General features: G+C 33.9%; 1 protein-coding gene across 7 annotated transcripts in view; it reads right to left on the bottom strand.

Moving 5' to 3' along the window:
* LOC142351474 (uncharacterized) overlaps positions 1-26,803 on the bottom strand; it is an 80,102-nt gene extending 53,299 nt beyond the window's left edge. For 2 of the 7 annotated variants that reach the window (XM_075403505.1, XM_075403508.1), the window contains exon 1: positions 20,254-21,317. Coding sequence is in view for 1 of the 7 variants with exons in the window: in XM_075403511.1 (XP_075259626.1) it covers positions 12,409-12,449 (41 nt within the window). In the remaining 6 variants the exon portion in view is untranslated. Of the gene's footprint in view, positions 1-12,408; positions 13,019-20,253; positions 21,318-26,128 lie in introns of those variants that run through there. The other 5 variants (XM_075403509.1, XM_075403504.1, XM_075403507.1 and 2 more) reach the window with 4 other exon arrangements.
* Positions 26,804-27,282: the final 479 nt, after the last annotated feature.

Here is a 27,282-nt window from a genome sequence, read left to right as displayed (position 1 = left end):
AGCACTAAGTTTCGCAAGAATCAATTGAAGAATGAATGAATAATTCGTGTTATGCATTTCGTATTTATACTTTTTATTTACATTTTTGTCCAATCAGAATTGAGTTCATTCTATTAATAGATAGTGAATATTTTATAAGTTTTATTTGAGTCTGAGTCTTCATGCTCGATACTGCGGCTATCTAGAAAAGCGTTTAGCATGGGTTGGAAAACCCATTAATATGTGAGTTTGATCTCTGGTTTTAAGTAGTGTCAAGTTTTTCTAGATCGAAAATGTTCAGTTTTGTGGGTTTGTTATGTGCACTTTTGTGTGTCAGTTTTGCTTGTGAGAAGATTCCTCGGAATGATTCTGTGGCAATTTGTTGCCAGTACAATACAACTTTTGTCGTTGGGGATAGAAATGTGAGCTTTGTCCCCTTTCGTCATTCTGTATGCGGTGAATGGGTGGAGGCATCTGGAGCTCAGGGGATTAGTTTTGCTATTATTCCTTGCGTAGCTGCATTGGCAGTCTCGTTCTTAGTGTGATTAGAAGGCCCAGAGAAGTCCATTAGCATTAGTTGTAACGTCAGTAAAGATTAGATTTGAGATGAACTAATGCAAATTTTTTTGGGAAATGTGGTAAGAGTTAATTGAAGTGGTTCCCAAATGTCTTTTTTGATTAGATTTTGTGGGATTAGGAGGAAATGGACTGACAGAAATTGGGGGAATTTTAATGGGAACGGTGATTGTGAATCAGTGATTTGAATTTCAGTTGAATATTTAATACTTAGATTGACTGCGAGCGGTCACGAGTTTTTGGTACAAATTTGTTGGGGGAAGGGGGGGGGGTAGATTCTTTTAAATTGTGTTTGCTCGGTTTTATTTGGAAATGGTTTTTTGGTTTTATTATTTGTCGAGTTTAGAATTATTATTTCAGTGAAGTATTATGGCTCGACAGTTAACTGGGTTAAAGGTGTCAAATATTCTATCGACACATCCAGAAAGGTTCGTTTTGTTTTTATAGTTTTAAAGTTTTTGTTTTCATTTGATACAATATTTAATATGGCCTTGTTTAGGCATACCCGGCAAAGAAGTGATCTATTGGGGGATATAAGTAAGTTTAAGGAGGAGTATCTAAAGAGGGGTAAGTTAATAGAACTTGGGTGGAAGGAAGTTCCATGGGTTGACGGATCTGGGTTGAAGAGTTGTCTCTGGGGTTGGGAACCAATATTTTGCGTTGTGGTTAATTGTGATGTGATTTAGCTGGCCCTTCGCTACTTTCTCAATATGTTTCGATATGGTTTTTGTTGTCTTTGAGAAATTATTTGTTTCCAGCAACTTGGGCTCTAATGGGATAAGATAGCGAGCTTGTTCGGGTGTGATTATCGTGAAGGTTGCAGGTAGTGTGTTTCTTTCGATTGTGATCGGTACTTCCGTTGTGTTGATAGCCATTAGTTGAATTGGTTTGTCCTTTAGCATTCTGTTTATCGTACTCGTGAGGCAAACTCCTATGTTTTCGAATTTTGTTGTGGGCTCTACTATTCCAATTTGGTGATCTGCTTCTAATGGTTGATAGGGCATGAGTTCAATCATTTTCTGTTCGCCGGGGTTAATGATAACTCGAGTGGTTGTTTTTAGATAAATTTTACGCTTATTATTGAATCGTTTTGATGTTTTTGAGCCTGCTGTCTGCATCAAATTCAGCTGAAATGTGAAATCAGGGAAATGTAGATAGCGGTTGTGGGCGTCGATTGTTATTTCATTTTTGTCGAAAAAGGGGAATCCAAGTAATATGCCTGAGAGTTTCTCAAAAACCATAAAGTCCTCTGTGAGTTCTAAATGGCCACTTTTGAATGTTAGTTTTGTCGTGAATAAGATTTGAGACTGATGCATAAACGCTGTGGAGACCGTAATTTCCGGTGGTGCCTTTTTTATGGGTTTTTGCGTTAGATGATTGTAGATTTTATCAAAATGTTTTTGTGACATAGCGCTACTAAATGCTCCAGTGTCAGCTATCGCTTTCATTGTAATTGAGCCTAATTGAATAGGAATTAGAAAGACGTTTTCGTTATAGCTAGTTGTACAGTAAGAAATTTTTTGTAGAAAAGCATGCAGGTTATTCAGTTTTTTGGCTGTTGGTTGAATGGCATTGTTGCGTCGCGATAAGGTGGTTGCCTCTGAGTGCAATCACGTGCGGTATGCTCGTTGCTTGCGCATATCCTGCAAAAAGTTCGCATTGGCGTGGGAGATCGTTGTCGCTGGTTGTATTGTTGACTTTGGTTGTTGTATCTGCTTATCGCGTTTGTACCTCTTCCTCTACCTCGATAGAAAGGGCGGTTATGATAACCTGAGAAGCTTCTATTTTGGTTTGGCGTTCTGTATGCTGTGTTATTTCTGTTGTAGTTTGTGAAAGGCTTGTTAAATTTATTCTGGGTGGTGTTCGGCCATCTTGGTGGCGTTGTTTGTGAGACTGATGCCTGAATTGAAGCTATTCCTGCTGCCATTATGTTTTCGACCGCTTGGTTAAAAGCAGAGTTTTGGGAGCTTGTTAGTGAGTTGAAGGCTGTGGTGTGTGCTGGCTCTGGGTTTAATTGGTCTATTCGAAGTCGTCTTTTGACTATGGAGCATAAGTCGTTTACTCCGACATTGTCCAATTCTCTGAGAAGAACTTTTTTGTATTTGAAGGGCATCCCCTGTATAAATTGTTCTCGGATTCTTCTTGTGCGCTCGTCATTTCGGTCAATTCCGGCACCAACGTCATCGACGATTGCTAAGTTGGCAAGCCGCTGTAAGTCAGTTAGAAAATCGTCTGGTTGTTCCTTCACGGGATCAAATTTTCTGCTCTGTAAGTCTAACTCAAAATTACGCCGTTGGTCTGGGCCTGAGTAGCGGTTGCGTAACTGTTCTAATGCGTCATCAAGGTCGTTTCGTGTGTTTTCTGGTAAGCGTAGATAATAGTTTAATGCGTTTCCGTCGAGGTGTAAATGTAGGTATCGGGCTTGTTGGTTGTGATCCGCCGGAATTCTGGCAACTGCTATGCTTGCTCTCAAAAGACCTTCAAATTGGTCCCAGTTTTCGTTGGGTAGTCCGGCAAAACGTTTGAGCGATACGTGTGGTGGGTGCGGCGCGGCCATATCTGTTGTTGTTATTTATGAGTGAAAGGAACAATTCTCCTGTTGATCTTGTCCGTTTGTTTTCAATCGACAAAGTGGGCAGGTCTGGCGTATTGGTTTTTGTGAGGTGATTAAGTTGGTTTTTCCTGTATTAGCTTCTATAAGTTCGTGTATATCACCTTCTTGGAGTTTAAGTTTTAATGAGTTTGATTTATTTTTAATAATGAATATTCCATACCTCTTGGAGATCGATGGAACAATTTTGACATTGGGGAGTTGTAAAACGGCATCCAGAGTTTGCTTGTTTTTGAGTGATAAATTTCCCAAAAGAATAAACATTAATTTGAGATAAACATGAATTTTGAGACAATTGTTTCTTTTTTTTTATGAAGCTTCAGCTGTGATGATTTTTCTCTGATTCCGTTTCTTTAGTGTTGCAGAATGACGCTCTTGATCTCTGTCGCCATATGATAGCTCTCTGTAAAGCTATTCTGGTAGGAGTTTCCTACTAATATTTAGGTTCCGTGTACCGTTTTTATGTTTCCTTTTCAAATATTTTTCTAAGTGTTTAGGTTCGCAAGCGTCCGGTATTCTGCTAAGATGAGAAAATTTCACAAGTTCTGAGGTTGGAAAATAGCACTAAGTTTCGCAAGAATCAATTGAAGAATGAATGAATAATTCGTGTTATGCATTTCGTATTTATACTTTTTATTTACATTTTTGTCCAATCAGAATTGAGTTCATTCTATTAATAGATAGTGAATATTTTATAAGTTTTATTTGAGTCTGAGTCTTCATGCTCGATAAGAATAATGCAATTGATACGCCCACATAAGCGGCTTCATTTTGTCAAATTCATGACAAAATTCCATCATATACAATCACGCTTTCTTGTTCAACTAAACAAGTACTTTTTGCCTGCTCTAATTGATTTTTTAAATGAAAACTTGAAGAAAAGCCCAAACGTAAAGAGAGCTGAAATAAGAAAACTTCACAGAAATTGTTTTCAGAAGACATACAACCGATATGCAAGCATCAATTTGGTTACCTTTGAGGCAAAACTTGACTCAACTATGTGAAGTTGTCATCAGAAAAAAGAAAATGACATTTATCAAACAAGCGTCAGTTGTGTACCTGGGAAAAAGAGGTGCGAAATGATTCTTTATCCAAAAGTTAAAAATTTATATAAAAAATTTATACAATTTTTAGGAGTAAGCAGCAGAGCGGTTGGCAAGGGGGAGGTTAGTGTTAGGAGGAGAGGGGAGGGGAAGGGTTTATTTGCTGGGGAAGAGGAAGATTCATGTTTTCCCAACTACTTACGCTGATTGATCAGGAAATTGAAGTATTCTACAATAATGACAATAAGCAAATGAACAACATTTTAACTCAATACACAATTTGCGATTAAGAGTCCAATGATGAAAGAAAATGCAAAATTCGAATGATAAACGAAGAAACGGGAAACCCGAACAGAAGGCGGTTTAATTGAATTTGTGTACACAAACAAAAACAGTTAAAACAAAATGCCAGAAAACACTGTAATAGGAAAAAAGATTCAATTGGCGTCTCATTGCTATTACTGAGGGCGATTATCTACCTGCAATTAGTTAGCAGTGCCTTTAAAGATGACGTCAGCTATTGTTTAAGAGAAAATCTATGACGCATGAGACAAGTCAATTATTCATGCATAAGTCGGCAAAAGTTAATCGAAACTAATTCGAAATGACACAAAAGCATTTGAATAGAAAATGATCAGAGCTGCACTTATGTCATTTACGTTCCTCTCAAAACATTTCAAAACTTCTGCTAAAAATTTTATTTTACAATTTGATGCTACGAGAACTCATACCAAAACAATAAAAAAGCAAACAATGAGAAATTCAAAAGTTTTAAACTGCTGTTAAGAAATGAAAAGTTGCTGCGTAAAGTGCGTTCGCATATAGAGTTCGTCAGAATAAAAAAAAATACCGAAGCGCAGCAGTAATGGAGAATAGCCGAGGTCATCAATTGGTGAAATCCCAGAAAAGTTGAAACAATCCAAAAGCACTAATACGGTGTAAAACTTTCACTGGCGCGGTGTTGAAAAATATGTCAAAAAATGTGACATTATCAATGCAATATGAGTAGTCAAACATTTTGATATATATATTTTGCATCGAATTGGACTAAGCTTTCTTTCCAATAGAACACTGTTTCTTCCTGCAAAGGCTTTGAGCTAGTATATGTAGTCTTTTTTTAAACAAGTAAATTGAAAATATAACCCAGGGGTTAAATATTTTAAGTTTAAAATTATATAAACAAAATTAGTACAATGTTAAAAATCAAAATTAGTGGTTCCCTTTTCTAAAGGTAAAAATAACTTTTGAAGCCACCAACGTTCCTTTCCAACGGTACAAGTTTGCACTGTTGGAGCAGATGCTGTTTTAACATGCGTTTAAACTTTGAGCGTGATCTGATAGTCCGGACTTCACGCGGAAGTTTATTCCATTTTTGGATGCTTCTTTTTTGTATTGATCGACTGCTCGACCTTAAGAGAATTAGCTGTTCAGTTCTGTTGTTTTTTCTTACTAAGACATTACCACTTAGAAAAAAACTCAGTGCCGTGTGTTTTCAATAATGAAATATCATTCCTAAGTTTTGAAACACTCATCTGGCTTATTAAAAGTTCTGCAGGCAAAATGTCAGATTTTACTAAGAGATCTGTAGATCTCTCAAACTTTTTTCTCATATAGCAAACTTTAATACCCCAATTGATTTGTCGATTAATTCGCTGCATTGCAGAGAAATTCAAGTTCTGAAAAAATAGAGCACTGAATGTTAAATGAGAAAGGACTAGGGATTTGAATAGCATCAATCGTGCTTCCAGAGGTAACTGATAACGTAAAAGGTATATGGATCTAACCACTGTGGTCATATTTGATAGGACTTTGTTGAGTTGTACATGAAAATTTAGTTTAGAATCAATTATTATACCCAAGTATCTGCAGTGACTTTGTGGTTTAATTTCTTGTCCCCGAAAAACTATTGGATCAAAATTTTCATGTTCCTTCGAGACGCAAGGAACTTCAGTTTTACCGGTCTTCATGGTTAATTTGTTTTGCTTTAGATAATTATCTGTTTTCTCCAGTATTTCAGAAACACATTTTTCCAGTTCGCTGACATTGTTTCTGCTAAAATGGAAACTTGTGTCATCAGCAAATTGAATTATGTCGAAGTTTCCTTGTACCTTTTCTCGAAAATCATTAATATAGAGAAGAAAAACTAGTGGCCCTAAAACCGTTCCCTGTGGAACACCATGATTTGTTTCCAACCATTCTGAGTAAACATCATTTATCTTAACACACTGCTGTCTGTTTTTAAGAAATGAAGCAAATAATTCAACTGCACTCTCTGAAAAACCGTAAGCTTCAATTTTTTTGAGAAAAATTTTGTGCGATATTGAATTAAATGCTTTAGCTAGATCAATAAAAACAGCAATTGAAATTTTTAAGTTATCATAGTTTTCTTGTAATGCTTCGATTAAGTATAAAACAGCATCTGTAGAAGACTTATGTTTTTGAAATCCAAACTGTGTACCGTTCAAAATTTTTTCTTTTAGTATATATTCGTTAACCTGGTTGAAAAGTATACGCTCAGAGAGTTTTGCAAACATTGGAGTAATTGAAATAGGGCTATAGTTCTCGCAAATTTTTACGTTCCCTTTTTTGTAGACCGGACTAATGAAAGCAATTTTTAAATTTTCCGGGAAAATATTTTGACTAAGGCATGTTAAAAACAAATTGCAAATGGGTTCCGATTGGAAGCTTTGCTGCCTTGATTGCGCAAGCATTAAAAACTCCTGGACCCGGAGACTTATTGTTGTCGACTGAATCGATGGCATCATATAGTTCCTTTAGTGTAACTGTTCTGAAGCAAAACTTTTCCCTAACTTCTATGCGAGAAATATTTGGAGCGCTCACATATTGTCCATTGTATAAGCCTAGTTTTTGAAAACTTCTATTGAGACTATTTGCAATATCAAGTTCATTTTCTACTTCTGTTTCACCGTCGACTAGTTTGTCTATAACGAGACACTCCCTTTCTTTGCCTATTCTTTTTTTGATGAAACTCCATTGTTCTTTACTTGTTGGCAGTTCTTTGAAAAATTGTTTGCAAAACTCGTTTTGGGCTGTTTTTAAACGCCTATTTACTAAATTTCTCTGACGTTTGAAAATGGTATGCGCTTGCTCCGATGGGTTCTTTTTCCAGATATTAAAAAGTCTATGTTTTTTGGCGATTTCTTCTCTCAACTCTTTTGTCAGCCAAGGTTTTTCAGCAATTTTTCTTTCTGATTGAAAGCTTTTTATAAGTGGGGCGTGGAACTCTAGAGTAGTACTGAAAACGTTTATGAAAGCATTGTACATGCTATTTCCATCTTCACATTGATATAAGTTCCTCCAGTCCTGATTTGAAAGGTCAAGACTAAATTTATTTGCATCGAACTTTCTTTTATTTCTACTGATAAAACTCTGCTTCCTGTTTTTTGGTTCAACAAGAAAATTGGTAGTGTATAAAACAATCAAGTGATCCATTTCAACTGATGGCGAAAAAATCTGAACATCTTGAATTTGGTTTTTGCTGGAAAACCCATGATCGATTAGTGTTACGCCTTGGCTGGTGGCTCGTGTTGGTTTTTCTGTGTTTGACAAGGTAAGGCCGGAATTACTCGCAAATTCATCCAATGACTCGCAAAACTTCGTGAGTGATTGAGTACGCCGAGGAAGTCTCTGATGTTAATTTGTCAATGAAATAGTTTCCCAAGTTTTTATTTGGACAATACGAAGCATTAATTAGGATTTTGCTAACCGATAGACCAGATATTTCTACCCATAAGGACTCAAAAAAGCTTTCATTGAGTACATTTAGATCATTTCGCTGTTTTGAAGATATGTCCCAAGGAACCCAGATGGCAACACCTCCACCCTTGTTTACTCCTGTCTTTGATGACCTCGATTTTGAATAAAATTTGTGTTTCGGACTCAACAAATTCTCTGGATAAATATCTGTTTCATTCAACCAAGTTTCAGTTAGGACCACTATTGTGTGGTAGTCAGTGAAAAAGTCATATTTGTTTTTTAAACTGCGTGCATTGAAAAGACAAATGTTTAGATTTTTGCAATATTTTGTAACTATTTCTATCAGCATGTCCGATTCACGAATGTGAGAAAAGGGACCCGGATTTAGATGAATATCACCGCTTAGGAGCAAGCGCATGAAGTGTAAAATAAACTATTTTGCAAATACTCAAAAATCGAAAAAAAGCGGGACCTAATTTTCACATTATAATAATCATGATTTTGGTTGTGTGACATAACTGAATATATCTTAACACACTGCTGTCTGTTTTTAAGAAATGAAGCAAATAATTCAACTTAAAGGATGCCTAAAGGACGTTCTACATTATTTTAAGGGAAAACTCGAATCAATCTTTAGGACGTGGTCTAGTTATAAGATCAATTTCAGGCAACCTCAAATAAAAAAACACCAAAAATCTATTCCAAAAAGTAGTTCAAGCATGCATTTAAAACTTCCGAGATAAACATTTCATAAACAGCTTTGATATTGCTTTTTCAGATTATGTCGCTGACTCAAACGTATTTTATTCGAAATAAATAGTATAATTTTATTTCTAAACCTATGAAATGCACGTGCTCTTGATATTCTGATCTACTTATACGCCTGAATAATTTTAGGACGCAGTCACTTTAATTGGACTTAATTTGGCATCAATTGTTTTCCTACAAAATTCACCTCAAATTTCTCAGATTTCAGCAAATAAAAATATATTTGTGACATTTGAATCTGGCTTTGCAACGATGAATAGATTGCCATTTATCAGAGAAAAGGAAGAACATGGAATATAGGCAAAAAATGTCACACCGAGCATCTCCATCTCTGTATGCTTCAATTTACAGCAACCTAGCTCACAGAGTAACAAAAAAGTTCTCAAATTGTGCAGAGTATCTTTAAAACTTATATCGAACAAAAATATTGAAAAAATATTCGTTTCTTCACAGATGAAGTGTTCACTTAAGATCAAAACATTTCTTGAAAGCACAAGCCTTATCGATAACTATAATCTCGACTGAAAATTGACCGAAACATTTCAGAAACAGCTTCAATATTGCATTTACCTATTATGTCGTTAACTCTATCTTGTTTTCTTCGAAAATGAATCGAATAGCTTTCTTTTGTATCCTATGAAACAAATGTTTTCTTAAGATTCTGATCTACTTACATGTAGGACAACTTTTAACACCCAGTCGCATAAATTGGACTTAATTGTTTTCCTACGCAAGTTCACTGCAAATTTTTCAAATTTGAGCAATAAACAATTTTTTTGGAACACAGGTAGACCTTCACTTCTGAAGAAAGACCTAGCTTTGACACGTTTAGATCTAGCTTTGCCAGAATGAATAGAATGACATTTCATCAGCAAAAAGGACAATCTTGGAATATAGGCACAAAAAAATTGATGACAAAAATCAGCAGTCGCAAAACCCATCCTTGGGAACACCGGGCACATCAGTATGCTCTAATTTACAGCAATCTTTTTGCACATAATGGAAACTATGATAACGAAATGCTCAAAAAATTGTGCATGATATCTTTAAGACCTGTATCGTGGAAAAAATTGAAATTTATATATTTTTTCACAAATAAATCAATCATTTAAGAACAAAAAAATGTTTACGGAAAGTAAAAGCATTATAATGATAATCAAGACCAAAATTTACGAGACTATCGCGATTATTCATCTATAATTTACTACGAAAAACTGAAATTGTTAACATTGGCTATTTTTGAGTGGGGCAATCATTAAAATTTTAAAATTAAACACAGGTTTCGTTTTTTAGCACGAACTATTATAACTTATATCTAAAACTCAAGGGAAAATATTTTCATATATCTTATATTTATCACTCATCATTGATATTTCGCTCCTTTCTAAAAAAGAACGACCAAAATGAGCTCTGACAGATAAACTAAGAAAAGATATTATTGCAGCTAACATAATTTATAATAAAATATTGTCTTGCATGGTAATGTTTAAAAGCATATCATTTTTTTAAAAAGGCAAAACCAAACTTAAAAATAGAGTTGTGAAATAGCAAATAGCTCGCCAACGGAAAAATAAGAGATATTGCTAATAGGCAGTATTGCTACAAACGGAATTAACATAGGGTCACTGACCTACTCAATTGGTAGCATCCTGCAAAAAATAAATCACAAATCATAAGGCACATCCCAGCAACCGATAATTTTTACGAAAGTTTTCTGACATTTTGAGTGGAAAACGTACATCTCAAAAACTGTACACAGAAAATTTACCGAAACTTAAACAGATGCCTAGACTGGCTTACACACGAAAAACAAGAACAACCTATTTAAAAGACATGGATACCATACCCAACCCCCAAAAAGATACTGACATGAACCTACAAACGCCACTACAAAGAGTGCACAATGCAACATACCGCCAGAGAACCGGTCAATACCTCAGAACAATAAGCAGAGAAATAAAGTGCATAATTTTTTCAAACGTTCAAGAGCATCAAAATCGAATGACAAGATTGAAACTGATAATTACCAACGGTTAGTATTCTGCAAAAAATATATATGAAGAAAACATAATAAACCAGTATGAATAAAAAGTGCCGAGATAATGAAGAATTCTAAACCCGTATCGGCCACACCAAAATGAAGCGAAACACATACAGATAAAATAAAAAATAACACACACCATTCTGACAATAAAATTACAAAAATTAAAGAACTCATGATTTTAGGTGGGCCCAATAATGCTAATTTGTGCGTACAAATGAAACCAAAAAAAGTTAAACTAATTATATAAAACTTTGAAACAGATTATCTTCACATGTATCTATAGGACTCAAAAATCAGTATCTTTAATGACAGGTCTCATCAGTTGCTAATGATGCTGCTATCGAATTAATCATTTCAGGTCATAGCTATTGCTTTCTATAAATTATACGTTGTTCGGTTGCCCCTTCTTTCAAAAATGAAAGTTGATTTTTTTAGTCTCGCATTTTTTGCTGTTTTTCTTGTGCTCTTGTCGATCAATCTAAAAAAATACAGTTCTCATTGGCTTTGTCGTCCGGCCTGATTTTGTTTAATTTTTGCTTCACTTTTCAGCTAACGTTTTCACCGACTGAGATACCGTTTGTTTTCGAATCGTTCAAGCGAAGCTTGACTTTATCTTGCCTTTATGTTACGACTTCTAAAGTTTTGTATGCTGTGTTAGGGTTTCTGGAATGTAATTATGAGTTTATTTTACTGTAACTCCAATCATTTTCAAAAATTTTCTGATTTTTACGAATTCCCTTAGTTTTTGCTTCTTTTTTGCTTCTTCTGCCATTGATTCCCACAACGTTGTTGTATTATATGTTCATTCTAAGGATGCGTTGGGTTAAAATTTTCATTAAGTGTCAATGTAATTTTCTCTAGAAACACTAGATCTTGGAGAAAAAAAATTTCTAATGGTTCGAGAATTTTTTCGTTTATTTTGCGCATATAGGGTAATGCGTTTTTTATCTGTTTTTGTTTGATGCTGCTGTAGAATTCCTACTTGTCAGTTAGTTCAATTCTTTGAATTGTAATTCAAGACATGTCCTGCCATGTTTTTTAATTAGCTCATAATTGAAGTTCTGCGCCTGTCAAAAGCGTGCCCTGTTAGTGTCAAAAGTTGACTGACCGGGATTGACATCACATAGAAATTGGTATCGACATGTCAAAATGTTATTCGAAGATAAAGAGAAGCATTTATGGTTGTAATCTTACAAGTTTTCCGCTTAAAGGCGGCTCAGACAGATAGAAAGAAACTCTCAACCAAATAATTGCACCAAATCTTGAAAGATACAGATATGAATCTTCATCATTTGCTAAATCGCAATGAAAGGTCGGAGAGTTCAAAGTGTTGATCTTACCAAAATGGGCAAGTAATTAGTTCAATTCCAAATTTAGTACATCAATTTGGTGCATAAATCAAAAACCAAAGAAGTAAATTTAATTTCAGAATCGAAAAAGATATTTAGCCTAAAAAGCTATGCACTAAATTTTAAATGGAAGCTTTTTTTTTGAAAAAAAAAATCAAACAAAAGTTCAAACCCAAATGTCGGCTGACATCGTGTAGTATGATAACGTGTATATAGTTCTATGTTGGTGTGTTAAATTGTGCGTTATGAGTGCGTTATGAGGGCACAGTGATTCAAAGCAAGGACAATTTGGAAGGTTAAAAAGTAGTGAATATTACTTACAATTGCATAGTCCTGGAACTATTTGTAGCAGACAAATCCATTTGCAAAAGGAAAACTACTCTAAATAGCTAAAAAGCCAACCGAGATAACCAGCCACCAAGTTATAACGTTAAAACATAGGTGACACGGTCAGCAGAATTTTGTCTGAGTTGTAGAACTTACTCTCACGTACTGAGTCTTATAGACTGAAGCAGCTTAAGGCTGTTTGATGTTGGTTACAGTATCAATGTCGCTCTTAAGTCAGCTTTGCTTCAAGATTATATTTCATTTTGTTATTCTCTTCGACTTTGATTGATAGACGGGTGGTCAGCTGTTATCTGAGAGAAATAGCGTCGGACAAGTTTATAGGCCTCGTGCCCACGACAACTTATCACAACACAAATAAGCGAGACGTTTTGATTAAACCTTAAACAACTTTTCTACTGCCGAGATAAAAGTTTACCAGGAATAACACTGTCTATATAAAGAAAGACCAAACTCAACCTCAGATACCCAATAAGCTTTAAAAAAGACTACATATGCAGCACTTTAACTTCTATGTCAGTCAATTGAACCAAATCCGATCCGTAACTTTCAAATAAATTTCAAAGTTGCAATTCGATGATCTTAATTGAAGACCACATATTATGAAAATAAGTTCATGAATGTCAAGCAATACACGGTAAATGCGATGAGCAATAAAAACAGGATACTCATTGAAGGCAACTACCTAAAACAAAGCACTCTGGTTTATAAGGAAAGTTTTTGAAATTAACAATTTGTTCAAAGCACAAATGTCGCTTTCAGTAGAAACAAATTATATTTTAAAATGCTCTATAAACCTTTAAGCAAACAAAAATGAAGCTTTCAGGAAGTAATAGCGAACAGATGTTAATCAGTTTAGCAGACTCGGAAACTTCTTCTGTCAATGACGCAAAATGAAAGAATTAAAAAAATGAAGCTAACTGAATTTCACCCGTAGGATCTGATGAACTACAGGCTCAAGATTAAGTAACAAAGATCCTCGAAGCAACACAGAAAACCTCGGTTACTCGCATGAAAATTTATTCGCATATTTTGCAAATTTTCGGCTATGCAAAACCGTTTTCTCAGAAATTTTTAAGTATGTTTCAGATGACAGAAAACTTAGAAAACATAACCCACTAACGTAGGACGAATTGCTCTTGAACGACAACTGGGAGCTCTAATATATTGCAGCCTGCTTCAGTCTGGGGCGGGGGTGGGCTAAAATTGCTAAAGGGGCTTCAAATGACGTCATTAGAGGTAATTATATACCATTATAAGTGAAAAAAGACACCATTTTCGGCACGTTTCTCGTTTGACATTTAGCAGTGAACTGCCGCCACTTGAGTTCAGCTGTTGATACTTGTCAAATCGGTGAAGCGAAAATTTGCATAGCAAAGACCAACAACACGTTTACAACAAATGCTTCAAATTGCGAGAGCAATTAATCAATTATACGTCATAAAAAGCAAGCTCAAAGCCAGATCAACTGAGCACAATTGGAAAAATGCGAGAAAATGCTTGAAGTTGAAAATTTGTTTCTTATTTTATTTTGGTTGCTTATTTTATTTTTGGTGCTACAAAGTAGAAGTCTCCAAAAAATTGATCAAAATAATACAACAAAATCTCATCGCTTTAGTGAAAAAAGTAATCGCCATAAAAATTTTGCATTATGCAATTCGGGTTCATATTTCTCAATTTTAAAATCAAATTCATTGCTTTGCGTTGCATATTGTTAGTGCTCTGATGCATAAATAATTCCCAAAAATTATAAAAATTATTAAAAAATGGTTTCAAGCTGTAGGTTATTGAAATCTAGGTACATAGGTACATAGGTGTCTGGGCATTTTGAAGACAAGCTGAAGATATCAAGGTACACAAATTGAAAGTAGAATTCAACTCTATGATCAACTGAAAAATATGACTACTGCAATCGCAATTTATACATCAAATTCATATAAACTCAAGTCTGGTGCATTTCAAATCATTTGTCTTATCTCATTTGAAATTTACTGGGTTTTCTTTCCTATGTTTACGCGAAAAATAGCGATTTTCAAAAATAACGAGCAAAAAAATACCGAGCTAGAGATCGCCTAATACAGGCAAAAATACTCAAAGCTGAACTGCTAAACTGTCACTAATGATTCTTGACACTGCCACAGAATCCTCGAACAAAACAGTTTTAATGAGACGAATTAAGATATGGTACAAAATATTATTCGCCAACGCGTTCATAAAAGCATACAAACAAGACTAAATGAATTCTTTGTTTCTCAACACGAGTACATCACTTAAATTAGCTATTTAAGATCACTTAAAAGTTTTTTATAGTTAGAAAGAAAAGAAAAAATTTATCAATTAAATTAAATTGATTATTTGATTTCAGATTCAAAATAAAATTCTTTTTTTTTTAGAAATTACAGAACAAATGTTTTCTTTTTCATAACAAATAAATTAGATAATAACCCAAAGATTGACAAAACTTGAAACAAAAAATACTTGAAATCAAATAATAATACTTGAAACATACTTGAAACATACTTGAAACATAACGATACTTGAAACAAAAAATACTTGAAACGATACTTGAAACATTAATTTTATTTTGAATCTGAAATCAAATAATAAATTTAATTAAATTGATAAATTTTTTCTTTTCTTTCTAACTATAAAAAAACTTTTAAATGATCTTAAATAGCTAATTTAAGTGATGTATGCTTGGATGATTTGTAGATCATTCATTTTTTGTTTCAAGTATCCTCAATCTTTGGGTTATTATCTAATTTACTTGTTATGAAAAAGAAAACATTTGTTCTGTAATTTCTAAAAAAAAATAGGCCCCAACATCTAAAAAATGATTAGTTCAACAAATTTCAGATTCCAATATTTCTGTTGTAAGTCCGCATTGGTCTCTAAAAAAATTGTTTCACATAAAAGTAATACAAACAGTATTACTTCTTAATACTTCCAATTAGATTGAATGAAGATCCTCCCTGGGCGTTAACAGCCTAATTTTTTGCGTCTGTTGAATTGGATAAACAGAACTGGGACAATAAAATTTAGCACAAAATTAATTTCTGCGGAAAATTAGAAAAATTAAGGACATAGGACTTATGTTAAAAATTTCTATCACCTGCAGGATTCATGTTTTCTCCAACAGACGCTTTCAAGACTTGGCATTCATTGACCTTGAATAAAAATTCAAGTTTTCTTTAAACGCCGTTAAAAACTACGTTGCAAGCACAAATGAAATTTCTGTCTTCTGCCTGCATTCAATTTCCTCGATCATTCTTTGAGAAATATTTTGCATATGATAACGTTTGCATTGTTCAGTCACTTCAAAATCGAACTTTCGGGAAAAAAACGCGCACGGTTTTGAGGAGCAGAATTGGGAAGCTCCGAAATTTTGATTATAAAGCTATTAAAATTTTAGCCTGGCTTTTTAGATATTTTTATCTTAGGTTTATATTTGTATAATGTTCCGAAGTTCCACTGTTCAATTTGGGCGATTTTGTTGAGACCCTCGGATGCATGACGTTTCAAAACAAAAAACAGGGCGTTTTCGGAAGATTTTGGCATCAAATATTGTAGAACAAAATTTTGTTCACCAATATTGGCCCTTGAGAGTGGAGCAAGACATATAATCTTTTTTTCTGAATTTGCTTCTACGGACTAGTCAAATCTTTGAATTAGGAAGAAAACTGAGAGAAATGATATTTTAATTAACTGGTATCAAAAATGGAACATCTTAGTTTACCCGCCAGGTTCAAGCACCGCCCTTCCACCATGAATTTAAGTCCCCAGAACAGTTTCCCTAAAGCGCGTATTTAGAGACTAGTAAGCCGATAGGGTAAGTTTGGGAGGGCTGTACGAGAGGGGGAAAGGGGCTCACAACTTTTCAAAGGCAAAGGAAGACTACTTTGGGTTTTCATTTCCGACCATTTTTTTTTTCATGATATGTCAGAACTCAATGCCTCGCTCACATTAACGCACGCCTGCCTGATCCATCATTGTAAAGTATACTAAGACAGTGCCTCAAAATGTTAGGCCAAATTAAGTCACACCGCTCAGCATCTTACTTCTGTTATAATTTAATGGTCAAATTAACAATTTGAATAAAATTAATGTACTTCGAAGTAACAAAAAGAATTGAAGTTTTTGATCAAACATATGGTATTGTGGTTCACGGGGTCTACAAAACCTGACATTAAATTCGTGAACTCAGTGTTTTTAATCAAAAATGAATTTTACTGTTTACAGTTCATTCTTGATTAAAAGTCTTGATTCGAATTGTAATCTTTGACACTCCTTCTTTAGCGCTTTTTTTGTTGGTGTTGTTTTTTTTCCTTTTTCAACTTTCTCGTATCAAAAACATCATTAAACTCAAATTACAAGGAATTCCCGAAAACCTTGGCCAACAAATTTTGTTTAATAAACTGGCAACTTCTTAGTTTTACTTATATAGAGGTCTTACTTACATAACTTTCGGGCAGCATATCAAAAGACCGAAAAATAACAGTCTAAGTTTGAAAACAATGATCGCAACTGGCGCCCTGCTGCCTTTGGTAGTGTCTAAAGCTTGTGGAGGCTGGCCTAATATGAAAAGTGCTGTCACATCCTAAAATTTCCTCCACACCTCATGCAAAACTGCTTTCTCAGAAGCTTCACTAAATCGAACACTAAGAAACTACTAAAGCTCTAAGAGCTGCTTAGGGGCTCAATACCTTCGGGCTTTACCAGTTCATTGTATTTTTGAGGACAAAAGTCAAATTTATCAGGTGAAAAATCGATTATGCTAAAAAAGACCAACAGCAACAAAATATGTGCCACAAATTTTTCCATGAATTTTTACCTCCTCCAGCTTTCCTTAGCAGTTTCTGTGAACAGCTTACTTAGAAAATACTGCTCTAAGAGCGCTACAGTAAACAAATGTTTCTGAACGTTACCAACTTTGGGTATGCAAAGTCAAAGTTTGCGTCTGAGATTAGTTTTCACCTTTATTGTTCCGACCCACTTTAGTGGGGTGAGGCACTATTTAATCGAATGAGTTTTTTTGTCCAGCCAATTTTGGCTGATCGAAACTCATTCTAGAGGGTTGTGAGTGGTTTCACTACAAAGCCCATCCAAAGTAGAAATTAAAATTTAAAACTTTTTTCAATTTCTGTTTTTTTTCCAATGTGTTGACGAGGTTTACGGTTTTGAGAACATTTGACTAATATTCGTAGTTTTTGTTCACATTTTCTGTATTTCTAAGCAATTTTTCCCCATTTTGCTATTACCTCTAAAAATATAAAAGTGTTGTTGAACTGTTTTATCCAATTTTTTTTTCATCAAAAATGGCACGAAATAAGCCTTTTTAGTCCACATAGTTTAAATTTGCCGGATTTGCACATCTGAAAACCGCTGACACAATTTTCACTATCTGGAAACTGGGCCATTTTTAGCTTCTCTATAAGTGTTCTTGAATTAAAAATTTGCCGGTTTTTTGTTAATTTAACTAGATTATTATTCAAAATGTATCATTTATTTTTGATATATTGACACTTTTTTGTCAACCTATCCATGTACATAAAGGACGAACAGCAATAGGTTAGTTTTCATCTAATTGTCGTTTTGTAAAGTCCAAAAATAATTCAAAAAGTAACAAGACGCTGTCTCTTTAAAAAATAGTTTGCATTTTTTTATGTTAAATACATAACAAAGCAATTCAAATCAAGGATTAGTAATAACAGGTGTCATTAGCTTCGTAAGGAGTCTCATGGAAACCTATCTAAATTTTCTCGTCAAAAGCTTATGCTCATTTTGACTGATAAAAAACTTGTATTCATAAAAAGCAAGGGATTAATGAGCTTTGCCAGGTTTTTCTCTTTTCTTGATCCTTTTGTAGCGCAAAGTCAGCAAAATCAGGTCGCATCGTATTTCTGATAAAATGAAAACTGAAAATGCAGAGAACAAACTTGATATTTATAGCGGTTTTGCATTTTAAGTAATGATTTTTCACACAAAATTTTCAATTTTTAGGAACTTCTCCCATCTTTGAGGTCCTTTTTCTTGTCTTTTCACGTTATTGACAGGTTAGCTATTACACAATTGCGTTTAAAGACACGAATGACCATATCACTTTTCACAGGGAAAAGGTTATAGGTTTTTAACGGCTTCGACGCCGTCTCCTCGCAGAATTCAAAGGACTTTTTTAATTTTGTCTTCATTTGTCGCTCTTTTTGTAGTTGTATGAAACAATCCGGATAACTTCAGGACTAAGAGCGTTCCGATGGATGCAAAATGAACCTATTTTCTGATTTCAGTTGATAGCTAAAGTTTTTGATGACCTTGAAATCAAATGTTTTTCTAAAAATTAATTATTTGAAATCAAATATTTTTAGACGTAATTTTTAACTCTGCATTTTGCTGTTCTTTTTGTCTACTTCTCGCACATAGTCTCACTAATTAAAAGCCTCATAAAACATTATTATTATCAAATTCTTATTGAAGAAAGGCACAATTGAACATATCTACTATTTTTAATGCATTACTCTTTGTTTTGACGGCATCGACATCCGTTTTTGCAAAAATTTATTTTAATGTCTTCTTGGATTTGTCTATAATTCTCATTTTCTGTAGAACAATGAGAAAATCTTAATAAAGGTCCTACTGTCCTAATGTTGTCATATGGAAGTATAAATGAATAAACCTATTTAATGACTTCTGTTGATAAATATATTGGTTTTCATTATTTGAAATTACTTGTTTAAAAAAACGTATTTTTAGCAGTTCTGTTTTTGTTGTTTTCGTCCCGCTCTTGTTACCCAGTCTCATTAAGGACCACTCCCAAGTTTCTCTAGTTAAAGAAAACAAATTAATTATAGTTTAGAGTTTATTTGACGTTATTTTGACTTTGTTGTTTATTTTTCCAAAAACAGACCTAATGTTTATTGCTGTCATTTGATTAAATTGTCTGTCTTGTCTCGTAGTGTTAATAATAGCAGGTCTCATCGGCCCTCTAATGTGGCATTATTTATTTCACTACGTGATTTGACTTGGAGGCAATTTTTGTGTTCATACACCAATTATTTTTGGACAAAATTTGAATTTTTGAAAGTTTTTCTCATTTGGTAGACAATTAAGCCAAAAATTTGGATGAGCGGTGTCGGAACATTATGTGGGAACGCATATTAGCGAGCCTCCTTGTTCAATATTTTACTCTCAATTTCCAAAATTTGATATTACCCGAACTTTTTGAATCAAACATCTGTTTGTTTATATCTTTAAATGATATAAACATTTAAAGATATAAACAAACATCTGTTTGTTTATATCTTTAAATGATATAAATGATATAAACACTTCATTTGTTTGATATAAACAAACAAAGTGCACTTAAAAAGAAAATTTTAGCACTAAAAAAGTTAAATTAAGGAAGCAGATATTGAAATTTTTACGTTTGATACTTTGAGTTCCTTCAAACTGCTCACTCAAAACCTTTTTACCGTATTAAGTTTAAAATCTGCTAAATTAAACAACAAATCTAGTGTAAGAGATAGATACGGTCGCGTTAAATGCCTCTGGACTGGAAGGAGTCAAATATATCAACAAAAACTTACTCTGGTTCCTGACTAGACTAGACGGGATAATTCAACTATACAGCTCTCAGCCACCAACAAGACGGCCAGTTGATACTTAGATCAATTTTAAATGTTGATATCAAATCTTAAGCTCATAATTCATCCCTCGATTGGATGCCTAATTGACGCTAAGACTGTAGAGTGAACGCCGCCATTATGCGCCCCTCTACATCCATTTAGTACCTTTCTAAATTACATGCTTTAAAGCTCCTCAATTTACCAAGCAGGCTGTCATCAGTTTTGTTCATAACTCTACTATAGATTTTACCTGTACCAACCAACGCTAACTTCATAAGGTTCAGAACTAAAATTTCGAACAAGGTAAATCTTTTTTCGGCAAGGTAAAGCCATAATTCAAGTAATACAAATAATTGAAGTTCATAAAATTTAACATATGTAATTTCATATCGATCAAAAACCTGAATACAAGTTTAAGAAAAACGAACGCTAACAAGTGCTGAAATATCGCAAAATCAAAGATTTGAAGTGAAACTACAGCCCTTATTACTGAGAAATCAGGAAAGGTTAACAGTTAACCCCCTGGAGGTATTATGGAAGCATTACTTAAGCAGTTGTAGCGGTGGTTATAGTCGAATTGATATGGTATTGAAATAGTGAAAGCTATTAATATAAAAGTACCATCGCTTCCATAATGACGTAATACCAATTAATTTAACTTAGCCAATTAAAAACAGGTATTAACTTGGTAATATGATTGTTCTAAAATAGTTCATATTACTTTTCCCCACCAGTGTGGCGCGTGGAATTAAGACAACAATTTAGCTGATGAGCTGTAGCTGTTAAAACAGTAGCAATAGATGAAGAGCTGTTTTTCAGTCGATATTAAATGAATCGCTCAAGGGATGTAAGAATACGGTGCACACTGCTTCAGTATCGAATCTGGAAACGTACTAGAACAGCTATATAATTACTGTGAGTCTTTCGCTAAAACAGCAGCAGCTACAGAGCAGCAGCAGTAGTAAGAGAATAAACAAAAAACAGATTCCCACCAAGTCTATCTTTTTACGCTATGACGCGCTCACTTTGCTTTAAATTCCTGTTATTTTTTTCAAATAAAACAAACAAATATGGAATAAATAAAAGCAATAGCTGTATTGAGAGCGGCAATCGAACATTTGCGTGTGTTTGTGCACCGACACTTGTTTGTGTTTGTATGATTTAAGCATGATTGATATTAGTTGATGAAAGGCGGCGTCTTAGAGGCAAAGAAAGCAACTAAGCTGTTATCTAAATACACTTGTACTAATGTTTGTCAACAAAAAACACTTGTGAAGAAACAAGTAAAATAAATATCGTTTTGATAATTTATTTCACAAAAAATGCTGACGATAATCAGCTTAACAGCCGCCGTCAGACGTTGGATCGCGGTCATTGTTCGATATTTCAATCATATTGAACACTTTTACGAATCGTCTATTGTGAGAGTCCCTTGAAGCATTTAACTCAAATTGTCGTCTAGATAAGATAAAAAGAAATAAAAACAACGACCGGCTAAATTCATCGAATAGCGCATTCAATTAATTGTCCCATATTTACAATTATACCTGTAAATAAGTATACACGTGGAAAGACTTGTTTTATTTTTCTCAAAAATTGATCAAAAGATACAAAATTTAATCACGATGCAAACAATGATTTTTCTGATTTAAATTAAGATATCATGCGGAAATATTCCGGTTTTGCTGTGAACAATTCTTCTTTTGAACAATTTTTTCTCTTTAGATTGATGACGGCATGATCAAAACAGATGCTGCGCATAAATTCTAATATCTCAAATTTTAAGCAATTGCAATTTCCTCTTTTTGATTGATCAAAAACAATTGAATATAGACTATTGAAGTTAGTTCGGTTTATAACTGAATTCAAAATTTGTTATGACAACTCCCATCCTCAACTTTAAACGAACCCTCAACATTTTTTGGACATTAAATGGAAAGGTTAAAAGTACAACGTCACTAACATTTAGTAGTTTTGGCAAGTTCAACGTCACTAAGAAACGCATTATTTATAACTAAAAGCTGCATAATAGATCATGTTCTGCTTTATGTCATTTTCAGATGTAAACAACGCCCACAAATAAGCACTCCGAAATAGGAAAGAATTAGGAAAAAAAAAGAAAAAAGCGAAATTAAATTTCGATTCCATGCCGATTGTTCATCTGCTTTACCTTGATCTATCCAGATGCTGACTTAAAAATACACGAAAAAATAATCAAGAACAACAAAAAATGAATTTAAAGTCGAAACGTTGATCAAAAGATGCATAGTTTGTAAATCATTGAATAAACAATCAAAAACAGTATCCGCACAAAAGTTGAAAAATAACAGAGTGGAGATCTAATGAAACCAAAAAAAAGAATTTGAGCTTTCCGTATTCAAACCAAAAACAACCGAAAGACTCCGCAAACGACTCGAAGCAAACGACTCAAAGCAAACGACTGCTCAATGACTTTTGATATTTACTTACTTAAAAAACAGGAAAAGTTAAAAGTAAAACAACTTGAAAAGCGAAATCTGATACGATTGCAGTTTTTTTTTGAATCTCAAAAAGTAGCCGCATGTGACAAAAACTTCCTCAAAAGATTTTTTGCGGTCAATAACTGGCATTAGGACAGTAAAAAAAACGAAAGACAAAACTTTTAATTGTCATCCGTAATCAGTAAACTCCCAAAAAAATCTCCACAAAATCAGCAACTCATTCAAATAAAAAGTTTGCTACATTTAGCTATTTATTTCAAAAAAGGGAGGTAAACAACATCTGAAAGCTACAAATTAAAAAAAAACTCTTGAGTTGATATTCTGAAAAACTGTTTTTAGGATACCTTGTGTTTAACAAGTGAAAGCTACACAAAACGAAACAAACATACCGAGAGGAACAAAAACCGAAGGAAAAAAGTAAATCTGAAGAGTTTCCTTCAAGACAACTCTACCAGTTGCAACGCGCAAAAATAACAAAAAACGTATGTTTCCGTTCTTCAAAAACAACACAAAACCCAGAACGGAAAACATAGCCGGCAGAATGCACGAAACAAGCCGCCGCTGACGCACATCGGTATTGATACAGAAAAAGAAGTAGAAACTGACAGAAGTCAGAATTTTTCCCTAAATTTTAGTTGGATTCTAAAACTATGCTTCATTCAGCTTCTAAACTGAAAACTATTAAGCTTAATGTCAGCTAGCAATCGCTCTAATGAACCTTGACAAACTAATGTTCTAACACTTAACGACTGGGATTTACGGTTAATCCCGTTTCCTTTGATTTTGATCTCTTGACATTGAACGTATTCACTACATCGCGTAATTCAATGCGTGAAAGAATTTAAAATCCATTCAGTTGAAACAATGAGTGAGGTAAGTCAGAAGTCAAGCGTGAAAATCGTGACTCATGAAAAACGAAAACCGTGATCAAAAGTTAAAGCGAATTAAAAAATCATAGCAGGACAAGTCCTAACGTATAATTTTCATTGACTAGACAAAAAACTAGACCTAGAACGGACTATGAATGAATTGGGAAAACTATTTAGAAAAAAATCAGATCCAAAAATAAAAAAAACAGTAAAAAATCAAAGTGAAATTGCCGCATGCGAACAAAAAACCACTACCGAGAAAGCGAATTTTGTTCAACCACCGTATTCTCACTCTATTTTAAAATTAGAGCGAAAAACTTCACGGCGCAAAACCACTCGCTTTTTCGCTCCACTTCCTGTTTCGGCGTGACCAAAATCACTACTCCAATTTGACTTCAGAAATCATGAAAATGTGTGAACAGATCGTAAAAAAAGACAGCGCCCCAATACAATACAATTCAAAATCTTTGAATTGTAAAAAGGAGAGCGCCGTTGAGAGGCTGACATTGGCTATTGAAAATAAGAAAGTAATTATATTCATTTCTGTAAAAACTCGCCTATCAAATGAAAACGTAAGTCTTCTCAGTAACAGAACTCAGACAATAGGCATAGAAAAAGAATTTTAAAATCAACACTAGTCTGAACAGCAGAAATAAAAAATCAAATGCGAAAGCAAAATATTTCGAAATACAAAAACAGTCAGAAATTTTAATTAATTCATTCGAAATTCTTCAGCAAACAGTTTAAATTTACATCAATCATATCAATGATAAAGACGAAGCGCAACCCAGAAAAGTCACAGAAAATGGTATAACATGAAAGAACCGCTCAAAAGTGCCTAACACACAATCACTCCTGGAAAAATTTGAAAGCAACATCGGAATAAAGCAACAAAAAAATAGATTAAAAAACTGCTTTAAAAATACCAAATATTAACAGAAAATTTTACAGCCTCACGATATTTTTTCTCACTGAGCATTTCCTGCCACCTCTTAGAAAAAAGTCTGAGCAACAACCACTCTTTTTAACTCTTCTTTTGCTTTTTCTCCAAAAGATTGACTTATATAAATATTTTTTACATTCAGCATTGACTTTAAAAACCTGAAACACCAAGACTCGTCAGATTATAACAAAGATTGTCATATCTCTTCTTCGAGTAGATTATCTCCTATCAAACTATTCAGTTGTATCAGAAGAAAATGGTGAAACTGCCAAGCTATAATATTATTACCTCCGACGCTTGTCAAATAATTTTTATGACAGGAACAATTTTTCTCAAATCATTATCAACGAAGATGAAAAAAATTCACGTAGTTCCCCCTTGTAAGTAATTCTGGAACTAACTTGATTGGTGGATAAACATTTTTCTAGAAAACTTAAAATATGGCAATTTTCAGTAGGAGATTCAAAAAGTGCAGCAATTGCAATTTCCTAATTCGTGACTGGTGATAACTGATGCTCAAATCAAAGAAAGTAAGAAATTCAAGTTTAAAATAAATTACCTTAGCACGCAATTGGTTTCAGAAAACAAATGAGAAAAAAATTACAAATTGCTGGCAAGAAGCCCAAAAGATGTTAATTTGGCCATCCAAATAACTTGAACTCGATACTTCAAACTACAATAAAAACAACCAAGTTCTCGTCAGTTGATATAGAAAAGAGTAGTGCGCATAACCATGGGTTAATTGCACACAGCAGAAAAAAACCCGATGAGTAATAGTTATTGTAACCCTTTACAGAACAACAAGTAAGCTGCCATAAAGCGTTGTAAATTTTCCTTAATTACTAGTTCTTGATTTTTCTTTCATCTGAGAGTTAACTTTGAGATTTATTAATTCTTGCTATTAGTTTTCGCAGGCCTATCCTTTAAACTTTTAAAAAAAGTTTCCGTTATTGCGCTTTTCAAGCAACACCAAGTAATGAGATTTCGGTTAGCTTCTGAGAAAAAAGCTATCTTTTGGGCTTGCTGGAAAAATTTCATCTTTTGTTTGCTTACGGAACTCAAATAAAGATTAATAATTGACTTGTCAGAACTAAATTTTTGAGCAAATTCAAAAACTTAATCTAGAACTCAAAAGGTAATCCGAAACCTTTTTTTTCGGATTACATTTTGTGTTGTTGTTTTTTTACAATGTTCATGATAATATCCAAGATCAGAACGCTTCAAGAGATTCAACAATTAATCGATATAACAGTTGATTACAAACAAAAACTGTCGCTCAAGAACCGAAATTTTGCGTATATAGTTTGGCAGTTCAATTTTAAATTATTAATTGCTTCATGGTTTTGCAGTAACGTGTTTAGAATTGGTTCAAAGTGCTCGTTCTTCCCGAAATTATTAGATATCCAATCTTAACAAAAAATTTTGCGAAAAAATCTCAGCAGGTTTTTTAAATAAAGATTCTCATTTTAATTGTTGATGTTGATGCAATAAAATTTAAATATCTCCACAGGTTCTCAAGCGTGTTATTTTTTCGACAACCTTGACAATTTTGCGTCAACGCTTCTCTTAGTTTTAACAATTTGCTTTATGTGCTTTGTTTTAAAGAGATCAGGCAACAATTGCAGATGCGATGAGTCGAAAATCAGCGCACACTAACGAGTCACAAGTTATTGCTACAGTCACCGCCCGAAGGTTGCACAAGAATTTCAAATAGCTTTTAATGACAAGCTGACTATAACAAAAATTATTATTTAGAGTTTAATTGACTAAGCGTTAGACTATAACCACAGAATTCATTTTGCTATATAATTTAGCTAAAAAGTAGTAAAAACAAACTGTTCTGCCACCAAGTCGCTCATCTAAATTGTAATAACTTTGTTGTCAACAGTTCAAAACGGCTGGAGGCGCCACTGCAGTTAAACAGAGCGCTTCAATAAAACCCAAATAAAACTGCTCTATAAAAAGACTGAATTAACGCAATAAAGATAGATAAAACATCACGTGCTGACATTTCAGATTTGACCTTTAAGATTTCGAGTGATTATTCCAAAAAAAGGTTCCAGGCAAATTTTTCTTTCCCATCCAATTTGTCTAATTAGTAGCAAGAATAAGATGAAGAGATCTGATGTGTTTTAAAAGACAAGAGTTAGAGAAACGGCATTTAATAAAAGCATCAACTTGTAGCAATAGAACGAGTTAGTAGTAGAAGTAGTAAGAATTAATAGTAGTAACGGTGATAGTAGTAGTGGCATATTGAGGAATGGTGTGACGAAATAGCGGAAAAGTGTCCAAAAGCGGAATGATGTTGATGTTCTAAATTGAAACGACGCATTAAGCAGTACAGCATCGGGATACAATTCAATATTTCAGAAGAGGGGACGGAAAAGGAATAAATACGTGAATAATGCATGATCGCTTAACAACATTTGTGCTAAATATCTTTCACAGAGCTAAATCTCCCCCTGAAATCTTTCCTCTTTCTCCCCTCTCCCTCGCACTGGCTAGCTAGTTCTCTGCAGATAGTCTAATATTGGATGATGATAATAATACATCGAATTGAACTCTCGACACCAGAATGAAAAGCAAACAGAAATAACAGTAACAGATCGGAATTTTTATTTGTTCACACATCTGTGAAAAGACGACTGTTCGAAAAGGGATAAATACATTGTCTCCAATTCAAGTTATTTCTCAATGAAAAATACGCATAGCTACGCAAAAAATGCGTAAATCTAAAAACTAGAATGGATCATATTATTGTTAAATAACAGACTTTACCGAAATATTTTTTTGCCTCAATAAGAGTTGTCCAGAGTTGAAAAAACAGTGCGGGCTGGACCCTTTTTTAATCCGAGAGCAGCAAAAATTTATTAGCAGCATACAAAAGTATATTTTTTGTATATAAAAATATGTATTCAGAGTTAAAGTACGAAAAAAAC

The sequence above is a fragment of the Convolutriloba macropyga genome, chromosome 13, assembly GCF_964194025.1.
Source record: "Convolutriloba macropyga chromosome 13, txConMacr16.3, whole genome shotgun sequence".
Classification (NCBI taxonomy): domain Eukaryota; kingdom Metazoa; phylum Xenacoelomorpha; order Acoela; family Convolutidae; genus Convolutriloba; species Convolutriloba macropyga.
The sequence above is the reverse complement of the archived record's forward strand: the minus strand, read 5'-3'. Positions and strand labels throughout refer to the sequence as shown.